This window comes from Protomyctophum bolini (genome assembly GCF_963924005.1).
Source record: "Protomyctophum bolini genome assembly, chromosome: 9".
Lineage (NCBI taxonomy): Eukaryota > Metazoa > Chordata > Actinopteri > Myctophiformes > Myctophidae > Protomyctophum > Protomyctophum bolini.
In genome coordinates, this window is record NC_137870.1 from 14,010,529 (window position 1) to 14,030,409 (window position 19,881).

General features: G+C 43.1%; 1 protein-coding gene across 1 annotated transcript in view; it reads right to left on the reverse strand.

Moving 5' to 3' along the window:
* gjd1b (gap junction protein delta 1b) overlaps nt 1-19,517 on the reverse strand; it is a gene marked incomplete at both ends in the record, with an annotated part of 41,111 nt that extends 21,594 nt beyond the window's left edge. Inside the window, one exon of the mRNA XM_080772427.1 lies at nt 19,447-19,517. Within this exon, the coding sequence (XP_080628553.1) occupies nt 19,447-19,517 (71 nt within the window). The remainder of the gene's footprint in view (nt 1-19,446) is intronic.
* Between the last annotated feature and the right edge of the window lie 364 nt (nt 19,518-19,881).

The window sequence follows — 19,881 nt, forward strand, 5'->3', positions numbered from 1 at the left end:
AACTAGTCATTGATAATTAAACCCTTACCCTACAAGAACTGTATTTGATATTAATATTTGATTATTTTCAATATTAGAGCTGTGATGGTTGGTGATGATACTGATTATTTCCATTATTGTTAGTACTACACGAGTGGATATACAGTATGTATGTATTTGGATACTTTTTATTTACCCGATACCTTTTCATTTTTTTTTTAATTTTCTGGAGGCACTTATATTTGTGGGAGTGAGGCTGTAAGCTGTCTGCTCTGTTGGGACATGGTTGGGACCACACCTGTCCGGGTGGTGCAGGTTAAAGTTCCTGCCCACCACCATGGAGTATAGTCTTCATGGTGCATTCTGCCCTTGCTGGAGGATTGGCCGTGTTCGCGGGTGGGAAGCCGAATGGGAAGGGCTTAATTACCTTTGTCGCTGCATTGATGATCCCCACAAACTATTTTGGGGGGTAGCAGAGATGGAGTACTCGTAGAGATGCTGGGGATTTTGGAATTGGCTTTACTTGAAAGGGAGAACATGGTTTTTTTGTTTTTTTTTGTCTGAGAGGGGCATATGTTGCTCAACACCATAGTCTTTATATTATTTGTCTGCCCTGAGATATCTGAGATTTATGTTATTAAAAAAATGCAATAAAAAAACGTTATATTGCACGGCTGTTACGAAGCACTCCACGAAGCACTCCACAGCCAATAAAACACACATTCAGATGTGTACAGAGATGATACAGAGAGAGAGAGAGAGAGAGAGAGCTACAGACAGATAAGACAGAATTATGTTGTGTCTGATGTGTGTTATAGTGGGGATAACCCATCAGGATGCGCTTCCATTAAAGTTTTCAGGATCAGTCGCCATCTGGTCTGTCATATGTGTAAATAATCTCATGGTAAAATAGTGTTAGATCATGGCAGCTGGGACAGTCTGCTCTCCCAAACCTTTCCCCCAAATAGACACTGCAGGTTGTATAGCATGTAGCCATATTCTGCTCATAATCCTAGCCAGAGGTTAGCCAGAGTCTCTGGCTATAGCTATTTATTGATTTTTATCTTATGTTTAATAACACTTGAACGTGTATATGGATGCCTTTAAGATCTTATGAATTGATTGATGTATTTATTTTTCACGAATTGTTTTTTATTATTATTAATTATTTTCCCTGTGTATTTCTCGAATGGCCCCTCTGCATTGACAAAGCAGCTCTCTAAACAATAGCAGAGAATATTCAAGGCTTGAGGGCACATCACAGCACCATCTATCTACCAAATGGCCCTTACATCATTGGCCAGGAGAGAAGTGTGAATGTAGAAGAAAGCTGACAGTCGAGTGCCTCCCCCGCAGCTTGGATACTGGTTAATTAGCAAATCTGTGAATATGGTGTGTGTGTGTGTGTGTGTGTGTGTGTGTGTGTGTGTGTGTGTGTGTGTGTGTGTGTGTGTGTGCGTGTGTGTGTGTGTGTGTGCGTGCGTGCGTGCGTATACGTTTGTGCGTGCGTGTACTATGTACTGTTTCTCCCTCCAAGTAATAGATAATTATAGTAACCTCTTGCGTCCACACGTGTTGGTGAGAGCATCTGGTCATATGTGACAGTCTGTCAGTGTGTGTTTGTTTGTGTGAGTAAGAGAGAGCATATGATGGGCCGCCTGGCTGTTGAATGAGATGTCTGCCCGGCACGGTCACTGTGTGTGCACTGTGTGTGCACGTGCGCATGCCTGCCATCCTTGGTGGTTTTAACATAGATGGCAGCATAAAACACCAGCCCTGAAGGACACAGCCGCCATAGATGGGACCACTTGTACATTCACATATAACTGCAGGCTTTATTCTGCTCAGGACTCTGTTATTGCCTCTTAAACTTTCACCTTCTTCATTAAACACCACTACAAGATGTGGAGACAAGAGCCAAGGACAGGAAGGAGTGGGTTTGAGGAAGAGGAGTGGGTAGGAGGAGGAGCGGACAGAGAGATGGGTAGATAAAAACCACGCTTCTCCCTCTGTCACTGGTGAGTAAATCAATGACAGCAGAATACTCCGTTTTCATCTTCAAAGGTCAAGATGGAGAGGCAGAAAGGCACTACACTCTCAGAGTGAAATTAACCAGTTTCAACCCAGCGGCGCTATTTTGGTCATGTCATTAAGGGGGAGAAAATCTTCAAAACAAACTACTTCAAAAAAAGATTTCTATAGATGTTTTCAGAAATAGTGAAAATAGCAAATCATTAAGCTCACAGTGCATCGCATTGCGACCTGCAGTGAGATTGTAGATCGCCTATTTTCATTATTATAAGTGGTTAACCCATTTTGGGCGGGAACCCCTTTTGGTGTTAGCATTACGTTATGCTTTAGCTATTGAAAAATAGCAGATCTACAAGCTCATAGCGCGCCACCGAGTGGCACGCTACGAGCTTGTAGGTCTGCTATTATTGAAAAATTGAAGAACGACTGACGGAAAACTGTCAGGATATAGAAGATATTTTTAGAATCTGATCTCAGGTCAAAATGGGTGAACACAGTATTTCGCAGTGGAAATGAAGAGAAGGCGCATCAATAGGAAAAGCAGAGACTTCGTGCAGGATCATGGCGTGGTGACGTGAGGCAAACGGCGGCACCAATGAATGCGATGCTATATCCTCTTATTGTACTTGACAGAGGTCAAAGTTGGTTCTGGGTGAATCACTGTCGTTCTGATTGAGTATAGGCTATACAGCTCAGCCGTCCTTCAGAAACCCTTCAGCTTAAACGTTCTATCAAGACGTGGCAACGTGCACGCTCCTTTGGAGCTAAGCTCCACAAACCGTGTTAAAGTTGTTCCAGGGAAAATGTGAAGCTATTTATTTCCTCTAAACATTATAGCCACTCAAAGGCAAATCCCTGGACATGTGGGGATTTGGGGACACGTGTGTATATATGTTTACCAGCGGTGGTGTCAACACCACCCAAAGCCACGAAGATGACTATTTAACGTTTAAATAAGTAGTATTTTTATTTACAGCATATTGAATCAAATGCCAATGTATATTATGAAGCACTTTTTTGCACCAGTGTACAGCTGTATGCATCTTCCTTCTTTCTATAGGCTATTGACGGTCCAAGGTCTACGTTTAGTATTTCTAAATATTGCTATTCGGGTGAAGAATGATGTTCATAACATCACCACGGCTACTATGTTAATGCAGTTATGATTTACCTATACCTGGCTTGTAGGCCTATAGACACGCTATACCGCAGAACACAGCATCGCTATTGATGCAACTTTGTTCATGAACTACTTAGTGTTGACGACAGATGTCAACAAAGTCCACACCCACAACATCAGAGGGTGAGAGAGATGTGCAACCCAGATTCGGGAATAGATTAATTTCACCCCTATGCCACCAAAATGTGGAACGGCCCTACCAACAGTCATTAAAGGACCACTTCACCACTTTTCAACCTATCTTCATATAGTAGGTCCTCACAAATATCATGAAAAAATGGCACATTTTTTTCCTACTCTGTCTGTGTCCCATAGGAGGGCTGTGGGCTAGTCCTGCAAAAATGGAAGCCATCGTTCTCACGATAATGAAAATCAATTTTTTTTTGTAAAGAAATCTTCTTTAAAAAAAAAGTCTACCTAATGATGATGTCACTGGAAGACTGTTTCTAAACTGCCCACAGCCCTCCTATAAGACACAGACCGAGTAGAAAAGATGATTATTAGTGAGGACCTATTATAATGAAGATAGGTTGAAAAGTGGTTGAAAAATGTGAATCCCTTGACTCCTTGAAAACCACTCTCAAAGGGCACCTATACGGACGGCTGCAATTCAATTCATTGGCCCCGGAAAATCTGACATTGGCTATAATTTCATTATCGCACATCCCTAATGTTAGATTATAAGTGCAGCCTAATTAATGGTCAGAAATGGTGTATTGTGGCTTCAGGCCGGGTTCCTGACCTGAGTCTGAACACCAAACTCTATTACGGTATGTGGAAATAGACCAAAGCAAATACCAAACTTACTCTATCTAGAACCCCTAATTTACTTTGTTTCACTGCTGTTTGTGACTACAATGAAGAAGAAACAAAGGAGATCGCCACAGTGTATAGCTCCCTTCAGTGCAAACGGAATGGCACATTCACACACAAACTGACGCTGCAATGCTCTTCTTCAGACTCAAGCCAGAGTCTATCTATGGTCTGGCACGAAACGTCACCTTTTGTCTGGATGTGCCATTAAATTTGCACTTAATGGAGCTTAATGTGCAGTGCTTAAGTTCTTCTTGATTATCCTCCTTTGATTCAGCACCTGCCTCTCTATTTTGGCTACAGCGAATGAAGCCACGCAGCTGTAGTGATCTAGTTGCTGTGCTAACTTTAACAGTAATCCCGTATCCATGCTTATAGTCACCCCGGCAGACAGGTGAATCGCTCTCAACCCTGACCTCCTCATTAGCACTGATCCTGCCTTTCCATGACCCTTGCTCTCTCTCTCTCTCTCTTTCTCTCTGTCCCTCAAGTCTTCCATTACCATTCTCGTCGCTTTATTCTCAAACACTCTGCTCACCCTGACCCGACCCAGACCTCAACGACCACGGTTCTTTTCAATGTCTCTTCCCTTCTTACGGCTGTTTTTTTTTGTGTACCTCTCCCCTGCCTTTTCTTTCGTTTTCTTCAAAGCCTCCCCAGCCCTGCCTATTACCTCTCATTTTCTGGTTCCTTGTCAATATCAACTTGTCTTTATTTGCGTTCACCTCTCTCCCGCCCCTTCCCAACATATATCCTAGTCACTGAGGAGTGTTTATCCATCTGGCCAGGGTTTCCCCTACTGTCTAATCTACAGTATAGCATGATACATGATACTCTTTGTGCGCGCGCTTGCACGCGTTTATGTTTCCATTGACAAAAACAGCCCGACTTAGCGTGGCTCAAATTGATTCCATAGCTTGTTGAGATGAGGGTTAGATAAACACACCTTTTAAGGAGGATAGAGTTTTATCCTATAAGATAATCTTTGACGAGTCCGTCCACACACTACTGCGTGTATAGCAGAGATTTATCGATTTATCCATATAAGAATGTAAACACTAATGAGGAAGCCTAACCTTACCATATGTGGGCCGAAAGGATAAAGGCTTGAGAGAAAGAGAGTGGAGAGGACAGGAGGAAATGACAAAGAATAGAGTGGGCTGCACATAAAAATGATGTCAGAATTGACTACCCACAATTTGGCTGCCAGCGGGCCCTGCAGGGAACGGCAGAATGGCAGCAGCACTGGGGTTTCAGCTGCTTGGAGAGCAGGTATAATGACAGCTCGAGTACTTCACCCATTTTCAACCCATGTTCATATAATTGGTCCTTTAAGGATAAGGATTATTATAAATTGGTATGATTCATTGTCAACTCTCTGTGTGTCTCAGAGGGGGAGCTGTGGATTGTTCTTTCCAGAGACACAGCAGAAGCAAACATGAGATGAAGGTCTTTAACCTCCTCCATCCATCCATCCTTCCTCCTCTCTCCCTTCACACTGCCTCCATCTCAGAGTAAATTGGCTCCAGTGTCAGCTGTCTCTCCACATAGCCTCACCAGCCCGTTAGTGTCCCTGACCTCACGGCTTTCACGTCAGGGACTAACAACGTCAGTCCTCACACAAGGCACGCACACATTTGCACGTGCACACACGCACGCACGCACGCACGCCTTGTGAGCTTAGATCTGCCATTTTGAAATTGCCAAGAATATAATAATCTACTAAAACAAAAATACATCGACCTCAGTGATGTATCCCAAGGTCATCGGGGTTTCGGGTCTCTCGAACATCATACCCCTCACTCAGGTGACCCAGCCGGGGGGATCAAGTCCCGACTTACGTCCCAGTAGCTACCCTTGATCAGTCCCACTTGGAAAGACCAGGGCCACACAATCTGTTCCTCCGGAACAACTCTGCCGGGACTGGGTGGGTATGCGGGTGGATCGCATCAATCTCACCAGGTCCATCCCCTGTGCGTTGCACCAGACCCCCATTTAGTGGTGGATTCACACACAAGTTTTCAAGCAATCGCAGTGGAGTAAAAGTACAACATTTCCCTCTCTCTAGCAACTTTACTCCACCCACTGCTGATGTTGTTAGTCCCTGACGTGAAAGCCGTCAAGTCAGGGACACTAACAGGCTGGTGAGGCTATGTGGAGAGACAGCTGACACTGGAGCCAATTTACTGTGTGTGCAGAGAGATGGAGGGATGGAGGCAGTGTAAAGAGAGAGAGAGATGGAGGAAGGAAGGATGGGTGGGTGGATGGATGGATGTCAGGGGAGGTGGTGGTAGACCTTCATCATGTTTGGTTCTGCTGTGTCTCTGGAGAGACACTGGAAATAGAACAACATCACCATGCTGCAATGGACCGCTCCTTCACTCTGTCTCACACGCACACACACACGCACACGCACACACACACACGCACGCGCACACGGTTGGCTAAATGGTCATAATTAGCTTTAAGCTAATAGCTTATGATGTGTGTCGTTGCTGTTCGACATTCTCCCCTTTTTATGTGTTTTCCATAAATGAACACCGTACTTCATCATACAAGAGTGTTGTATTATTTGTAAAATGTTTTTTCAAATCTATCTATCTCCAAACATATCTGTACATCTCTCTGTACGTACATTTTGTTTGGACATATAGTATCTTCCTGACGGCATGCATTGTGAGGCACTGAGATGATGACACACTACTTGCAAGGGATGTGTGCAGTGCACACTCATACACACTCCCTGTAAGGGATGTGTGGAGTGCACGCCCATATACATGCACTATACCTGTAGTGATGACATGGTGAGTCATGGCTAACAGACATGGTGAGATTGAAGTGAGAGGACTGAGGCTTGCAAAAAGAACAGTGACGTAAACACACACACATGCACTGTAACAGCTGGTAAAGCCAGCCCTGAAGTGGGTATTCTTTTAGCTACAGTGACATCACTTGCTAGTACTGTACATGTGGATATGGGAAGTGAATTGAGTACCGCAGTCCTGACGTCACTCCCACTACGCCCATGGCGTCACGGACCACTGCGTGATGTTTTCTATTGGATTTCCCATCGGGGAAATATCTTAGACAGACCCCTTTTCCACCGGTTGGTTCCTAATCGGAAACCGGTTCAGTTCTTTGTGGTTCTTAGTCCATGAGCCAGAGCTCATTGGAACGTAAATTATGAATTTAGTCGCCAAAACTATACCTATATTAAATTGTTTATATGATCAATATAAGTAAATTAATATATGATAACCCTTCCCCAGTAGAAGCTTTTTCATATTTTCAATGTATTTGCATATTTTCCTATACAACCCCTCATTTGAATATTTAAAAATGTGTAATACAATAAATCATTGTCTTCGTGTAAGTAATCAACTGAGGAAGTTTCATGGTGATAACAATTTAATATAGCCCACTCAATTCAAATTTGGAGCTCTGGCTCATGGACTAAGAACCACAAAGAACTGAACCGGTTCCCATTGGGAACCATGCGGTGGAAAAGGGGTCTTAGTGTCATGTAAGAACTGTGTTCCATAAATAGATAAACCATGATGCAGCACCTCAGCTATGTGACTCTGTGTCGTTTATGATATCGAGTTACATTTGATAACGTCTGTGTTTGGAGAAATAAAACATAACCGGTATATTCTTAACCTTTGGATAAATGTGTACTTTTTTACTGTCAGCTGATGCTTCATATCCCTCCGACTACCCTAATTGAAAAGGGGTGCAAAGAGTGTATTCCGCTTTATCCGTCCGTTTTCTTCTACCAAACCACTCTGTTTGCACACATCTCTCCATCTCTCCATGCACAAACACTAATGGGTGCTTCTTGGCTCATTATTATATTTGGACGTCCCTTCTTCATTTTTCCTATATACACTTATACAGGTTTAATGTTTGTTTTTAGTTCAAAGTTTGTTTGTAAAAATGCCATTGACAATGTCCCTAACACAAACATAAAATCCCATTAACAATAAAGAGAATTTAATGTTTGTTTTGACACCGTTTGTTTTACATCATCATTCCATCACCTAATCATAGCAACATGAGTTAGACTTTAATATATTAGCGCCCCTCACTTCACACGGGTGTGATTTTTACAACATCTTCTGCACTAAAACCACATACAGTATACTATGTAGTATGTATATGTACCCACGTGTACTGTATTATGTTTCAGAGAATGTGCATTCAAAGGTTGTAATATCACTATGGCAGTGTTCAGATAGACATTAGTTGTCTTCAAAGTATTGCACGTTTACACCTTCTCTTATCTCACTTTGTAAACTGTAAAAGAGAATAATCATGAATTAACTCGATTTGCTTAGCAGCCATTTCACTGTCACGCTATATCACTAGTAATCAGTAAACAATTAAAGTAGCTAATTAGAGCTCTGATTACACACTTAGCATTCCAGTCGGTACACAGCCAGCCGCGTCCCATTTGTAATGCAAATGGTCGACGGGGGCCTAAAGACTATTTCATTAACTTCCCCTTCTTATGTCCAGCTGCACTTCCTATCCTGTTATTGGAGATCAATACCGAGGGAAGTGGGAGGAACCGTTTGCATGTTCAGCGGCCCCCGAGCTGACCAACCGGAGAGTGGGAGTCAGACTCGGGCCAATGGGAGAGGGAGCCGGAGAGGCAGCATGAGTGATGTGTTGACTTTAGGTAGGTGGAGCGTACTCCATCACGCGGCATCCCCACCAGGCTGTGTGTGTGTGTGTGTGTGTGTGTGCATGTGCATGTGCGTGCGTGTGTTTTCTTTTCTTGTCTTGTCTTACACAAGCCTCCTGTTGGAAAATAACTACGTAACAGAAAATAATGATGTAACAGTATATTGTATGATGTAAACAGATGTATTTTGTGGTGCACCCGGACCGCTTTGTGCGCGCCACCCAGGTCCTCTTTATAAGCGACACCTACGCAGTATTGTCTCTAGATCTACGCTGAGGAAGGCCCCTGGGCCGAAACGTCCACACTGTTGTTGTTGATATATATATATAGAATCCTATAGGATATAGTGCTGGTATTCATTTCTATTGTGTGTGTGTGTGTGTGTGTGTGTGTGTGTGTGTGTGTGTGTGTGTGTGTGTGTGTGTGTGTGTGTGTGTGTGTGTATCCTGGGGCAGTTTTCATATAATTGTAGTAGAGTAAATATTTTCCTCTGAGATGTAATGGGGTACAAGTAAACTGAAGAAAATAAAAATACCTCAAAACATTTACTCAAGTGCAGCACTTGAGTAAATGTACTTAGTTCACACCACTGCTATCCACGGCTGGAATACAGCCCATGATGCCAGGAATAAATCACACGTAGCAGGTGCATAAACATGCATACGCGCGCGTCGCTCATGCACACGTATATGCGCATGCAGCCTCGCAGGGCTGCGACTTAAAAAGCACATGCACACAGAATGATGATACGCACACCAGGGAGACTTTAGGTGCACACGGCACAGTACACATAGACTATGTGTATACGTTCTCCCCCCCCCCCCAACCCATCCCCCCCCCCACCCACACACACACACACACACACACACACACACACACCTCTATTCAAAGCACATTCAAGCGCATATACACATCAAGCACGTTTAAGCTCAATCTGCTCACACAGGCGCGATTAATGTATTTATTCATGCTGTACATACACACATACCTTGGCTGCAGGGGAGCCTTTTGGCGCCTGCTTTACGCAAGCTACTATAACACACATGATCTATGATCTATGCTGGATGTATGTAAATCAAGTCTGACACATGATGAAGTCAGGCCTGCAGGATGTCATCAGGTGGGATCAGGAGAACACGCACAAGGACACCCCTAAGTAACCCTGTCCCTACATGACCCCTCCTCCCCCTCCTCTGGCCAATCAGATGCTTCAAGTTAGCAACATCTGTGTCAAATCTGCACAAATAAATGCTTACCACTAGCTTTCTTCACACATGTGTTCATAACAGTGTCTGTGCCCTAGTTTTGTTCTGCTTTTAACTGTGTTCTTGTACTGTTTTTAACCTGTACGGCGACCTTGAGTGCCCTGAAAGTATATGTATTATTATTATTATTACTATCACCTCAATTTGTTCTAAGCCAACTCCCTTGGGAAACTTTGTGACAGCTAGCTGCTGAAAGTTTCAGCCTCGGACAGACACACAGACCGACCCGGCCCTCTTACAGATGGCTAGCCTGACACGCCATACAAAATAATTAACATTAATGGCCCAGATTACATGGGGTTTTTGAGCTGCAATACAATTTTTCAAAAACAAAATCCAAATAGTTTTCATCATTTACAAATACTTTTGTTTGGTTACATATTTGTAAGACCCACAAAATGACTTAACCACTTTCACTGTCACATCATTGTTATTTTTTAAATAGCAAAAATAAATAATAATAGAATTGCCATGCAACGCATTGTGAGCTTGTAGATTGCTGATCGCTGCGTTTGAGTGATACTCCTTTGTAGGGCATTGATTTATGGAGATCAAGTAGGGCGTTTTGAGGAAAAAACACAAAATGTTAGAATATGGGGATAAGGCCTGGGCCGGCTTAGCAGTTCAGGCACCTTGGCTGGTAAATCCAGCATGACAGTACTGTATGTTGCGGGTTCGAGTCCCGACCCCGACAAACTATGCTGTGTGTCTGTCCCCCCCCCCCCCCCCCCCGCCATCTCTCTCCACGTGTCCTGTCATGCTACTGTATATCTATCTATCAATAAAGGCAAAAAAAAAGCCCCAAAAGTTCTAAAGAATATGGAGATAAGAGGTTTCTGCCCCGACAGTCGGCAACGATATGAAATATTAGAGATACACATTGGTTTCCGGCCCGACAGACAGGGCACGGTTTGCATGAATCGTCCTCGGCTCGCTCTCTGATGTCACGCTCCATCATGTCAGAGGAGCAGTGAATCCATGCAGAGAGGAGGAGGTGACGTGAGGCTATCTGTCTGGTGGTCTGTCTGGTGGTCACATGCACACTGTCGGCCCGCAGGTTAATATCCCAACGTTGATAGATTATTGATTTCAGCTAATTACTATAAAATGGTATTGTCTTTTTTAATGTCCAATGTATTTAGTTAACACAACTATAACTAAATGCATTTGAAATTAAATAAAAATGTTACTTCAGGATTCCAACAGTTCCCACACTTTCGAGATTTTTCCAAAAAAGTGAATAGCTAACGCTAAAAAAACGACACAGATGCTTTCTCGGTTTTAACGGGTTAAGTCGTCTGCCGTCGCCATCTCTCTCTTACTCTCTCTCCATTCTCCCTCTCACGCTCTCGTTTTCTGCCTTTCCATATTAACCACATGAACCCTAGCATGCCTATTCTGAGCCGGACAATTGCCAAAAATAGCATGACGCGTCCTGGAGCTTATAGATATGCTATTTTTGGCAGAGAGATTTGGTGTAGAGGAGGGAAGAATGGAGAGTATATAGTAATCGAGCACTCCCAGGCACAGTATATGCATAACTGGGTTAACTACATGAACCCTATATCATCCCTATTCTGGGTCAAACATGTTGGCTAAAATAGTAGATCTACAAGCTCACAACAACACTATGTGAGTGCAATGTCCCTCGTTGTGGGCTTGTAGATCGACTTTTTTGGCTTAGAGGTTGAAAAAAGGCGGGATCAAAGCCACCGGGGTAACGATCAGGTATGTTGCCTCTGTCGGGTGGAAACCTCTTATGACCAAAACTGTTACTTTTCAGGATACAAATTCTAAAATAGCGGTTCAAAGTAGCGGTTCCAAACTGAAAACGCTTGCAAGCTTGTAGATCTGCTACTTTTGTACATGTATATCACTCATTCTTGAGATGAGGGACAAAAGTGGAAAAAACATGTCCCACACATAAGAGCCTTATTTTATGTAAAAAATAAATTAATTCATAAAAATAAAAGCACTTGCAAAGTTAAGTGTAATACAGTTGTGTATTATTATGCCCTTAATTTCATTATAATTGTTTTCATATTCCATCTGAATTAGTTAAAAGCAGGCCCTGTACCCAAAAAGGCCTGTATTTAGCCTGTCCCCAGCAAGTGGCCACAATTTCAAACTGCCAAAAAAGTGTCTAATACTGTCACAATCACATAAATATACATACTAAATTAAAGTAGATTGTCAACAACATAGCAAATAATATACACAGTTAATTTTAATTTATATTTTCTATTAAATATCTCATATCAAATGTTCGTCCCACGTCTCCGTCAACTCCGTCAGGTTTTTTTAAAAGTCTTAAATTAATCAGAAAATATTGTCGACAGATTTAGCCTGAAGACTCCTTTTCCAAGTCCCATATATATTTGTTGCAACAGTGGAGTACCTGGTCTGACAAGCATTCAATTGTTTGATATTTTAAACAAACAATGTTGATAACAATGTGGTCACAGCTTTTACATGTCAACTCCGTCTGCACATTTTTATGATATTTGTTAAGAATTCCAAAATAATGTTTATTATTTTAGTTTAGGGGTTAGGTTTAGCTAACAAAATTAAGCAAAAACTAAATGGCTACATTGTACTAAAGAGGGTTAAGATGAAAACAAATGCCATTTTGTCAACTCCGTCAGACGTCAACTCCGTCAGATTTTGTGTCTGACGGAGTTGACAAAAGTGTTCCTAAAACAATAAAATTATTGTTTTTGAATAATGGGCAGTATTCTAATTTGGCACACAGTTAGAGCATGCCTTAAGGAACATTTTTGGCTATGGGGCCATCACAGATTTGTCTCGTGGTGACCATGGCAGCCATATTACAAAAGAGCCGCCACCTGCTGATATTTTACAATAACTCAAGTTCTACACCACCTAGGATCTTGATTCTGGTGACTAATCATACATTTTCAAGGATGTGGGGTACATTGGTAATATTTAGATTTGTCCTGTGACCATAGCAGCCTTTTTTTTTCAAAATGGCCGCTATCTGCTGTTATTTTACAATAACTCAAGTTTTAGACCACCTAGGATCTTGATTTTGGCGACTAATCATACATTTTAAAAGATGAGAAATACAGTGGTACTATTTAGATTTGTCCTGTGACCATGGCAGCCATTGTTTTTCAAAATGACCACCAACCTGCTGTTATTTTACCAATAACTCAAGTTTTAGACCACCAAGGATCTTGATTCTGGCGACTAATCATTACATTTTCAAGGATGAACTTTCTCTGGGAGAGGTAAGGGCTTATTTCAGGTGCAGGTTGAGTTTCTACTGACAGGACATTAAAAGGAGGTGGGCTTTCTGGCCTTTGACTTGCCCCTTTCAGGTACAGATGCACAGTTTGACTTCACTGGCCACTGCAGGGAACTGTGGGGGAGAAACTTTGGTCTCTTGACACCCCGATTAGGTTCAGGGTTTTTTTTGGTGGAGACTTGCCTTTCATGTCATCTTTGCTGCAGCAGTTGATCTCCTTACTGCCAGTGGTGGCACACTCTGGGTCTCTGGGGCATTGTATCTTGGTGGCCTCCTGCCAGTGTTTCTCCATCCTTCTCCTGAGCTCTGTGTTCTGGGGCTCTGTTATAGTCAACTTACATTGTCTTGGCTGGAGATTGCTTTCCTGCAGGGTCCAGCCCAGTCTTGTGCAGATGGCTGCTGGCCCACCTGGAGGCCCCAACCTCACTTGTTCGGTTGGTGTGATTAGGTGGGGTGGTCTTCCCCAATCAGGATGAGGGGTTTGACCCTTTCAAACGGCAGTCTGGCCAAGTGTCTGTATTTAGTTGTGAGTTTAGATACAGGATACGATTGCTCACCCAGCCCCAGGTGACATGAGGTGAAGGCTCCTTTGATTTGGTAACATTGCTTTGGTTGACATGCTGGGGACACAGAGAAAGACACTGATGCCTTCAGTGTCTGCACATCCTGCCTGATGGTCCTGAAGCCAAATCTTCTGTCTTCAGTCTTTCGCTCACTGTTCACTGCTCACTGTTCACCTCACCGAATTTAGCCCAAGGAGTTTGACCCCTAGTTTGGCCATAGACCCCCTAGTTTGGCCATAGCCACTTGCCCAAATGTGCCGACATGTGCTGACCTCATCACATCTGTGATGATGGCTATGGCCGTTTTTAGCCAACGTAGTGTTTTTTGTGCAAAACTAATGCTTGGAATGGATCCAGAATCATGAAAAGCCCCTAGTTTGACATGCCATGTCAAACATTGGTGAAGAAAATTCTTGGTAAGAAATGTATTCACAGATTTTATATTATTCTGATAATATTCCCTGAGTAAATTGGTAAAATAATAGCAGGTCCACCATTTTTGAAAATGTCTACCATCCATGGTCACAGGATAAATCTAAATAGTACAACTGTATTCCTCACCCTTGAAAATGTATGATCACCAGAATCAAGATCCTAGGTGGTGTAGAACTTGAGTTATTGGGAAATAACAGAAAGTTGGTGGCCATTTTGAAAAATGTCTACCATGGTCACAGGACAAATCTAAATAGTACCAATGTATCCCACATCCTTGAAAATGTATGATTAGTCACCAGAATCAAGATCCTAGGTGGTGTAGAACTTGAGTTATTGGGAAATAACAGAAAGTTGGCGGCCATTTTGAAAAATGGCTGCCATGTTCACAGGGCAAATCTAAATAGTACCACTGCATTCCTCATCCTTGAAAATGTGGGATTAGTCACCAGAATCAAGATCCTAGGTGGTCTAGAACCTAAATCAGTTAAACTTGTCAACTCCGTCAGATGTTCGTCAACTCCGTCAGACGTTCGTCCCGTGATGTTTTTGTTAATTTCCAAAGAAATAGAAAATTCGCTGTCAAATCTTTTGTGCTTATGTATTGAAACACCAACTGAAATGATACGTAATGATGATTTTTGTTTTTTTTTTACATGGTTTTCATGTTATAATATTGAAAATAAAGGTTGAAATGACGGTTTTGAGAAATTGGATATTTCATAATAGTGTGATATTGGAACAAAATAATATTAAAAGATTTGTATTACTTAACTTGATTACTGAAAGCCATTATAAGATAACTGAGGACTTTATATTATTGTTGAAATGATAAAATTCAATTAAAAGGGATTTTAGTGTGTCTGACGGAGTTGACATGAATCAGGGATTAAGTGCATAAATGTCCCATTTTAGAAAGAAATGTTACGCGAAAAACCTGTTCCTTCTCAAGATTGGTAGTTGAGACCTGTGTCTACAAATACATCTATTTGATTTGAATGTATCTTAAAAAAAAAAAAAATCCAGTTTGAAAAAAGTTTTGTCCCTTATCTCAAGAATGGGTGATATGTATGATCAAGTAGGGCTTTAATTTACAAAAATGCACAAAATGTTAGAATATGGAGAATGAGAGTTTCTGCGCCCGAAATAATTCTTCATCGTATGATGGTGTCTGTGTCTGTCTGTCTTTCTCTCTCTCTCTCTCTCTCTCTCTCACATAATCATGAGCTCAGATTAATTTAGGATTGACTTATCTCTCTCTCTGTCTCTCTGTCTCTCTCTCTCTCTGTCTGTCCCTGGAGCTAGTGTGACTCGTCCAGCTGATGAGTGACATGGTGCCGCCAGCCTCTGGTGAATACGGACGTTGTGATAAACATGGAGCCATCACTCATGAGCTCTGTACGACGCCCACAACACTGACAACATGACGAATGTTTGACCACGAGCTGCTTCCAGACGACAGCTAAAGATTACTTTAATGGAGAGAGAGAAGGGAAAAAAAAGCTTTAAGCTTTAAGCTTAATTTGTCTCGTATAACAGAATGCGAATTAAATTAAGGCTAGGAGTTCAGACGAATATCTCCAGTATGTCAGCCCAAAAAATGTTCATTTCATCATTGCCTTTATGAGTGCCCATGGCAGTAGTCGTTAACAATTATAGTCAATTAGTCATTCTTTTAAAAGTAGCCCTTATCAAGAAAGATGCAAGTGGCCTCGGGATCAGTGGAGTCACTACATTTCAACCCTGCCCAGTGAGTGACCCTATATGCTTTCAGTTGTGGTGGGGTAAAGTATTTTTTTTTCTTTTTTTTTTACTTAAGTAAAAGTATCAATGCTGCATATACCGGAATTCAAAATAAATGCTGGAAATACAAATGCTGGCACAGAGGTGATAACATGGGAAAAGGAGGAGAAATGAAACGAGAGGGAGAAACATCATGGAGGACATCACCGAGAGGAGAGGTGACGTCACCATGCCAAAAGGTTGCAGAGCGCTGAGAGGAGAGGTGACGTCACCATGCCAAAAGGTTGCAGAGCGCTGAGAGGAGAGGTGACGTCACCATGCCAAAAGGGCATAGAGCGCTGAGAGGAGAGGTGACGTCACCATGCCAAAAGGGTGCAGAGCGCTGAGAGGAGAGGTGACGTCACCATGCCAAAAGGGTGCAGAGCGCTGAGAGGAGAGGTGACGTCACCATGCCAAAAGGGCGTAGAGCGCTGAGAGGAGAGGTGACGTCACCATGCCAAAAGGGTGTAGAGCGCTGAGAGGAGAGGTGACGTCACCATGCCAAAAGAGCGTAGAGCACAGAGAGGAGAGGTGCAGGAAAGAGTGAGGAGGAAGAACCAATGTAACACCCGATATTCAAACCCGGGTCCCGCGCGTGGAAAACCAAACAGCTGCCGCTAGACCAAGAGGGGAGCCCCCTAAGGGGAGATATGCGGCTGAGCTACTCTTCTACAGAGCTACTGTCCTACACTCAGGGGCCTGGGGCCCTGCCCACCTCCCTGCCCTGGGAGTCCCAGGGGCCCGGGTCCCTGCCCACCTCCCTGCACTGCAGGGAGTCCCAGGGACCCGGGGCCCTGCTGGGCACAGCATCAATGTAACAGCCGAGATTTTAACTGTGTGGGAAACCAAACATGCTACTGCATGCTACTAGCATGTTTGGGAAACCAAATATGCTACTGCTACTACCACTAGGCAGAGAAGAGGGAATTGCCACCTTGGCTCAGAGACATTATTATAAGGTTTTTGGCTTCAGAGCTATTCTGCTACACAAGTATGGCCAAGTTGATTGAATGAATGATATACAAATAGCAAAAATAGCAGATCTAGTATAAGCCCAAAACGTGTCGCATGACTCGCATTTTTTTTAGAATGGCTGACTACAGCAAATTGCCCAAAATAGAGATGCCAGGTTTAAAGTGGCAAAGGTGAGATGTCAAGTAAAGGCTTCTCTCGCCTATGGCACTGCCTCCGGCCTTTGACCGCTGATCACACTTTAACTGGCCAATGGTATGACTTGTTGTTGCCTCTGAACCCGCCCACCAACATCCCATCACTCGGAGGGATTAAAGGCAGCCTATAAGCCCTCCTGCTGCCGTCAACCACTTGGACAGTTTTCATACAGTTCTACACACAGACAGACAGACAGACAGACAGACAGACAGACAGACATACCACATACATACTATCATTATATGGTTCTACACACAGACAGACAGACAGACATACCACATACATACTATCATACGGTTCTACACACAGACAGACATACCACATACATACTATCATTATATGGTTCTACACACAGACAGACAGACAGACATACCACATACATACTATCATACGGTTCTACACACAGACAGACATACCACATACATACTATCATTATATGGTTCTACACACAGACAGACAGACAGACATACCACATACATACTATCATACGGTTCTACACACAGACAGACATACCACATACATACTATCATTATATGGTTCTACACACAGACAGACAGACAGACATACCACATACATACTATCATACGGTTCTACACACAGACAGACATACCACATACATACTATCATTATACGGTTCTACACACAGACAGACAGTCAGACATACCACATACATACTATCATACGGTTCTACACACAGACAGACAGACATACCATAATACCAAAATGACAGCCGATCATAGATGATACCACTAATAAAACTCATACAGGAACTGTATACACACGCATGTACTGCAACTCCATACTAGCATCGCTGTCGGGCAGAAAACTCTTGTGTTTTTCCGTAAATTCCTAAATGCCTTATACTTGATCATCAAATCAAACTTTATTTATAAAGCACATTTAAAAACGACTGTCATCGACCAAAGTGCTGTACCAAGTCAAGAAAAGAGAAAGAAAGCATCAACAATACATTCAAATAAATAACGGCAGAAGCACGGTCTCCTGGTTTTAAGTATAGGGCTGTTTTGGGGGTCAGTAATGAGGTGCGCTGACCTCAGGGCTCTGACCGGCGTATGGTGTTCAACCAGTTCAGCCAGGTAAAGGGGGGACAGCCCATTTAGGGATTTAAAAGCAATGGTCAAAATGTTTAAATCTATCCTAAATTTGACAGGGAGCCAGTGGAGTGAGGCCAAGACCGGGGAAATATGGATACGCTTTGTTGTGCCTGTGAGGAGGCAGTCGTCTGACTAAGGACTGGTCAATGCCAGAGTAAAAAGCATTACAATAGTCTAGTCTAGAGGAAATAAAAGAGTGAATTAGGGTCTCAATACATATTACATACTACAGCGTCATACAAGAGCATGAGCTTGTAGATATACTACTTTTTCTGTTTTTTTATTTGAATCGTAGGCAACAAAGTCTTATGCACTGCACCTATATGCTCTGAGACGGGTGCGTAGGCAAAAATGACATTTCCACATGTGGACAGGAGGAGCCGGGATTCAAACCACCGCCCCACGACTCATTGAAATGACCTGCTCTACCTCCTGAGCCACAGCCGCCCCAAGATTGTACACGCATACGCCTGTCCCACATCAGCATTCAGAGGAGCCAGCAACTGGGCAGTAAACCCTGCACTACATACCTGGTTCAACTGGGCAGTAAACCCTGCACTACATACCTGGTTCAACTGGGCAGTAAACCCTGCACTACATACCTGGTTCAACTGGGCAGTAAACCCTGCACTACATACCTGGTTCAACTGGGCAGTAAACCCCCCCCAAACTTCCGCCAGAAACGGACTGTATCAAATATGAGTCTATCTGTCTATCACAAACAATAAAGTGCCACCTCCCCCGAGAATATCGCAGAGACAATTCATTTATTTTTGGACCACAATTCTTATATGAAACGATTCTAAGATGACGCAATGTTATTCTCCATAGAGAAATTACTTCCGCAACCCAGGGGATGAGGCGTCAGGACTTCTATAGAAGTCCTGACCTGTTCAACAATAACACACCCGAGGAGAAACTGTCATAGTACTGTCATGATTAGGGCATGGCCAGAGGTGAGGTAAGCAGTGCAACCTAATTGAACCTGAGCATCACCCTCAGTTATCAGTGACTGTTGTGTGTCCATTTACGCTTTAAAACCACTAGACTGGGCGCAATTAGCTTTGCAGCTTGCACATCGGGTCTGGAACATGAAACTAGCTTCTTCTTCCAACCGGTACGGCAGAAAGCCTGGTTGAAGCAAAATAAAGAACAACTCACCTTCCGATCATAGTAGAGTGCTGTTGCACAGCAGCCTCCAAGAGGCGCTCCAGGATGGTCCATTCCCCCATGATGGCTGGGTTCAGGAGGCATCCACCACCGGGCACAGGAGATCAGCCCCGACTAATAGCCCACTTCCTGCAGTGGGCTTCCAGTTCAGAAGGGGCGCCGAGGTCTGTCGCCCACGACTGGATGCCGTTTACTCCAGCTGGTACGTGAGGCGAGGTGAGGGGCAGTGCTGGTGGGCGGGGTGAAGGCCGCTGGTGCTGTAAGGTGGAGTAAGAGAATGTCTAAATTAAAAGAACTGAGATCCACAGAAGTATAGCTCACGAGACCCCTCACCAGGCATAGTTATGTGCAATACGTATATCTCACTGATTTGACCATCTGTGCAACACAAAACTATTCTCTTTTGTTAGGATCAAATATCCTCAC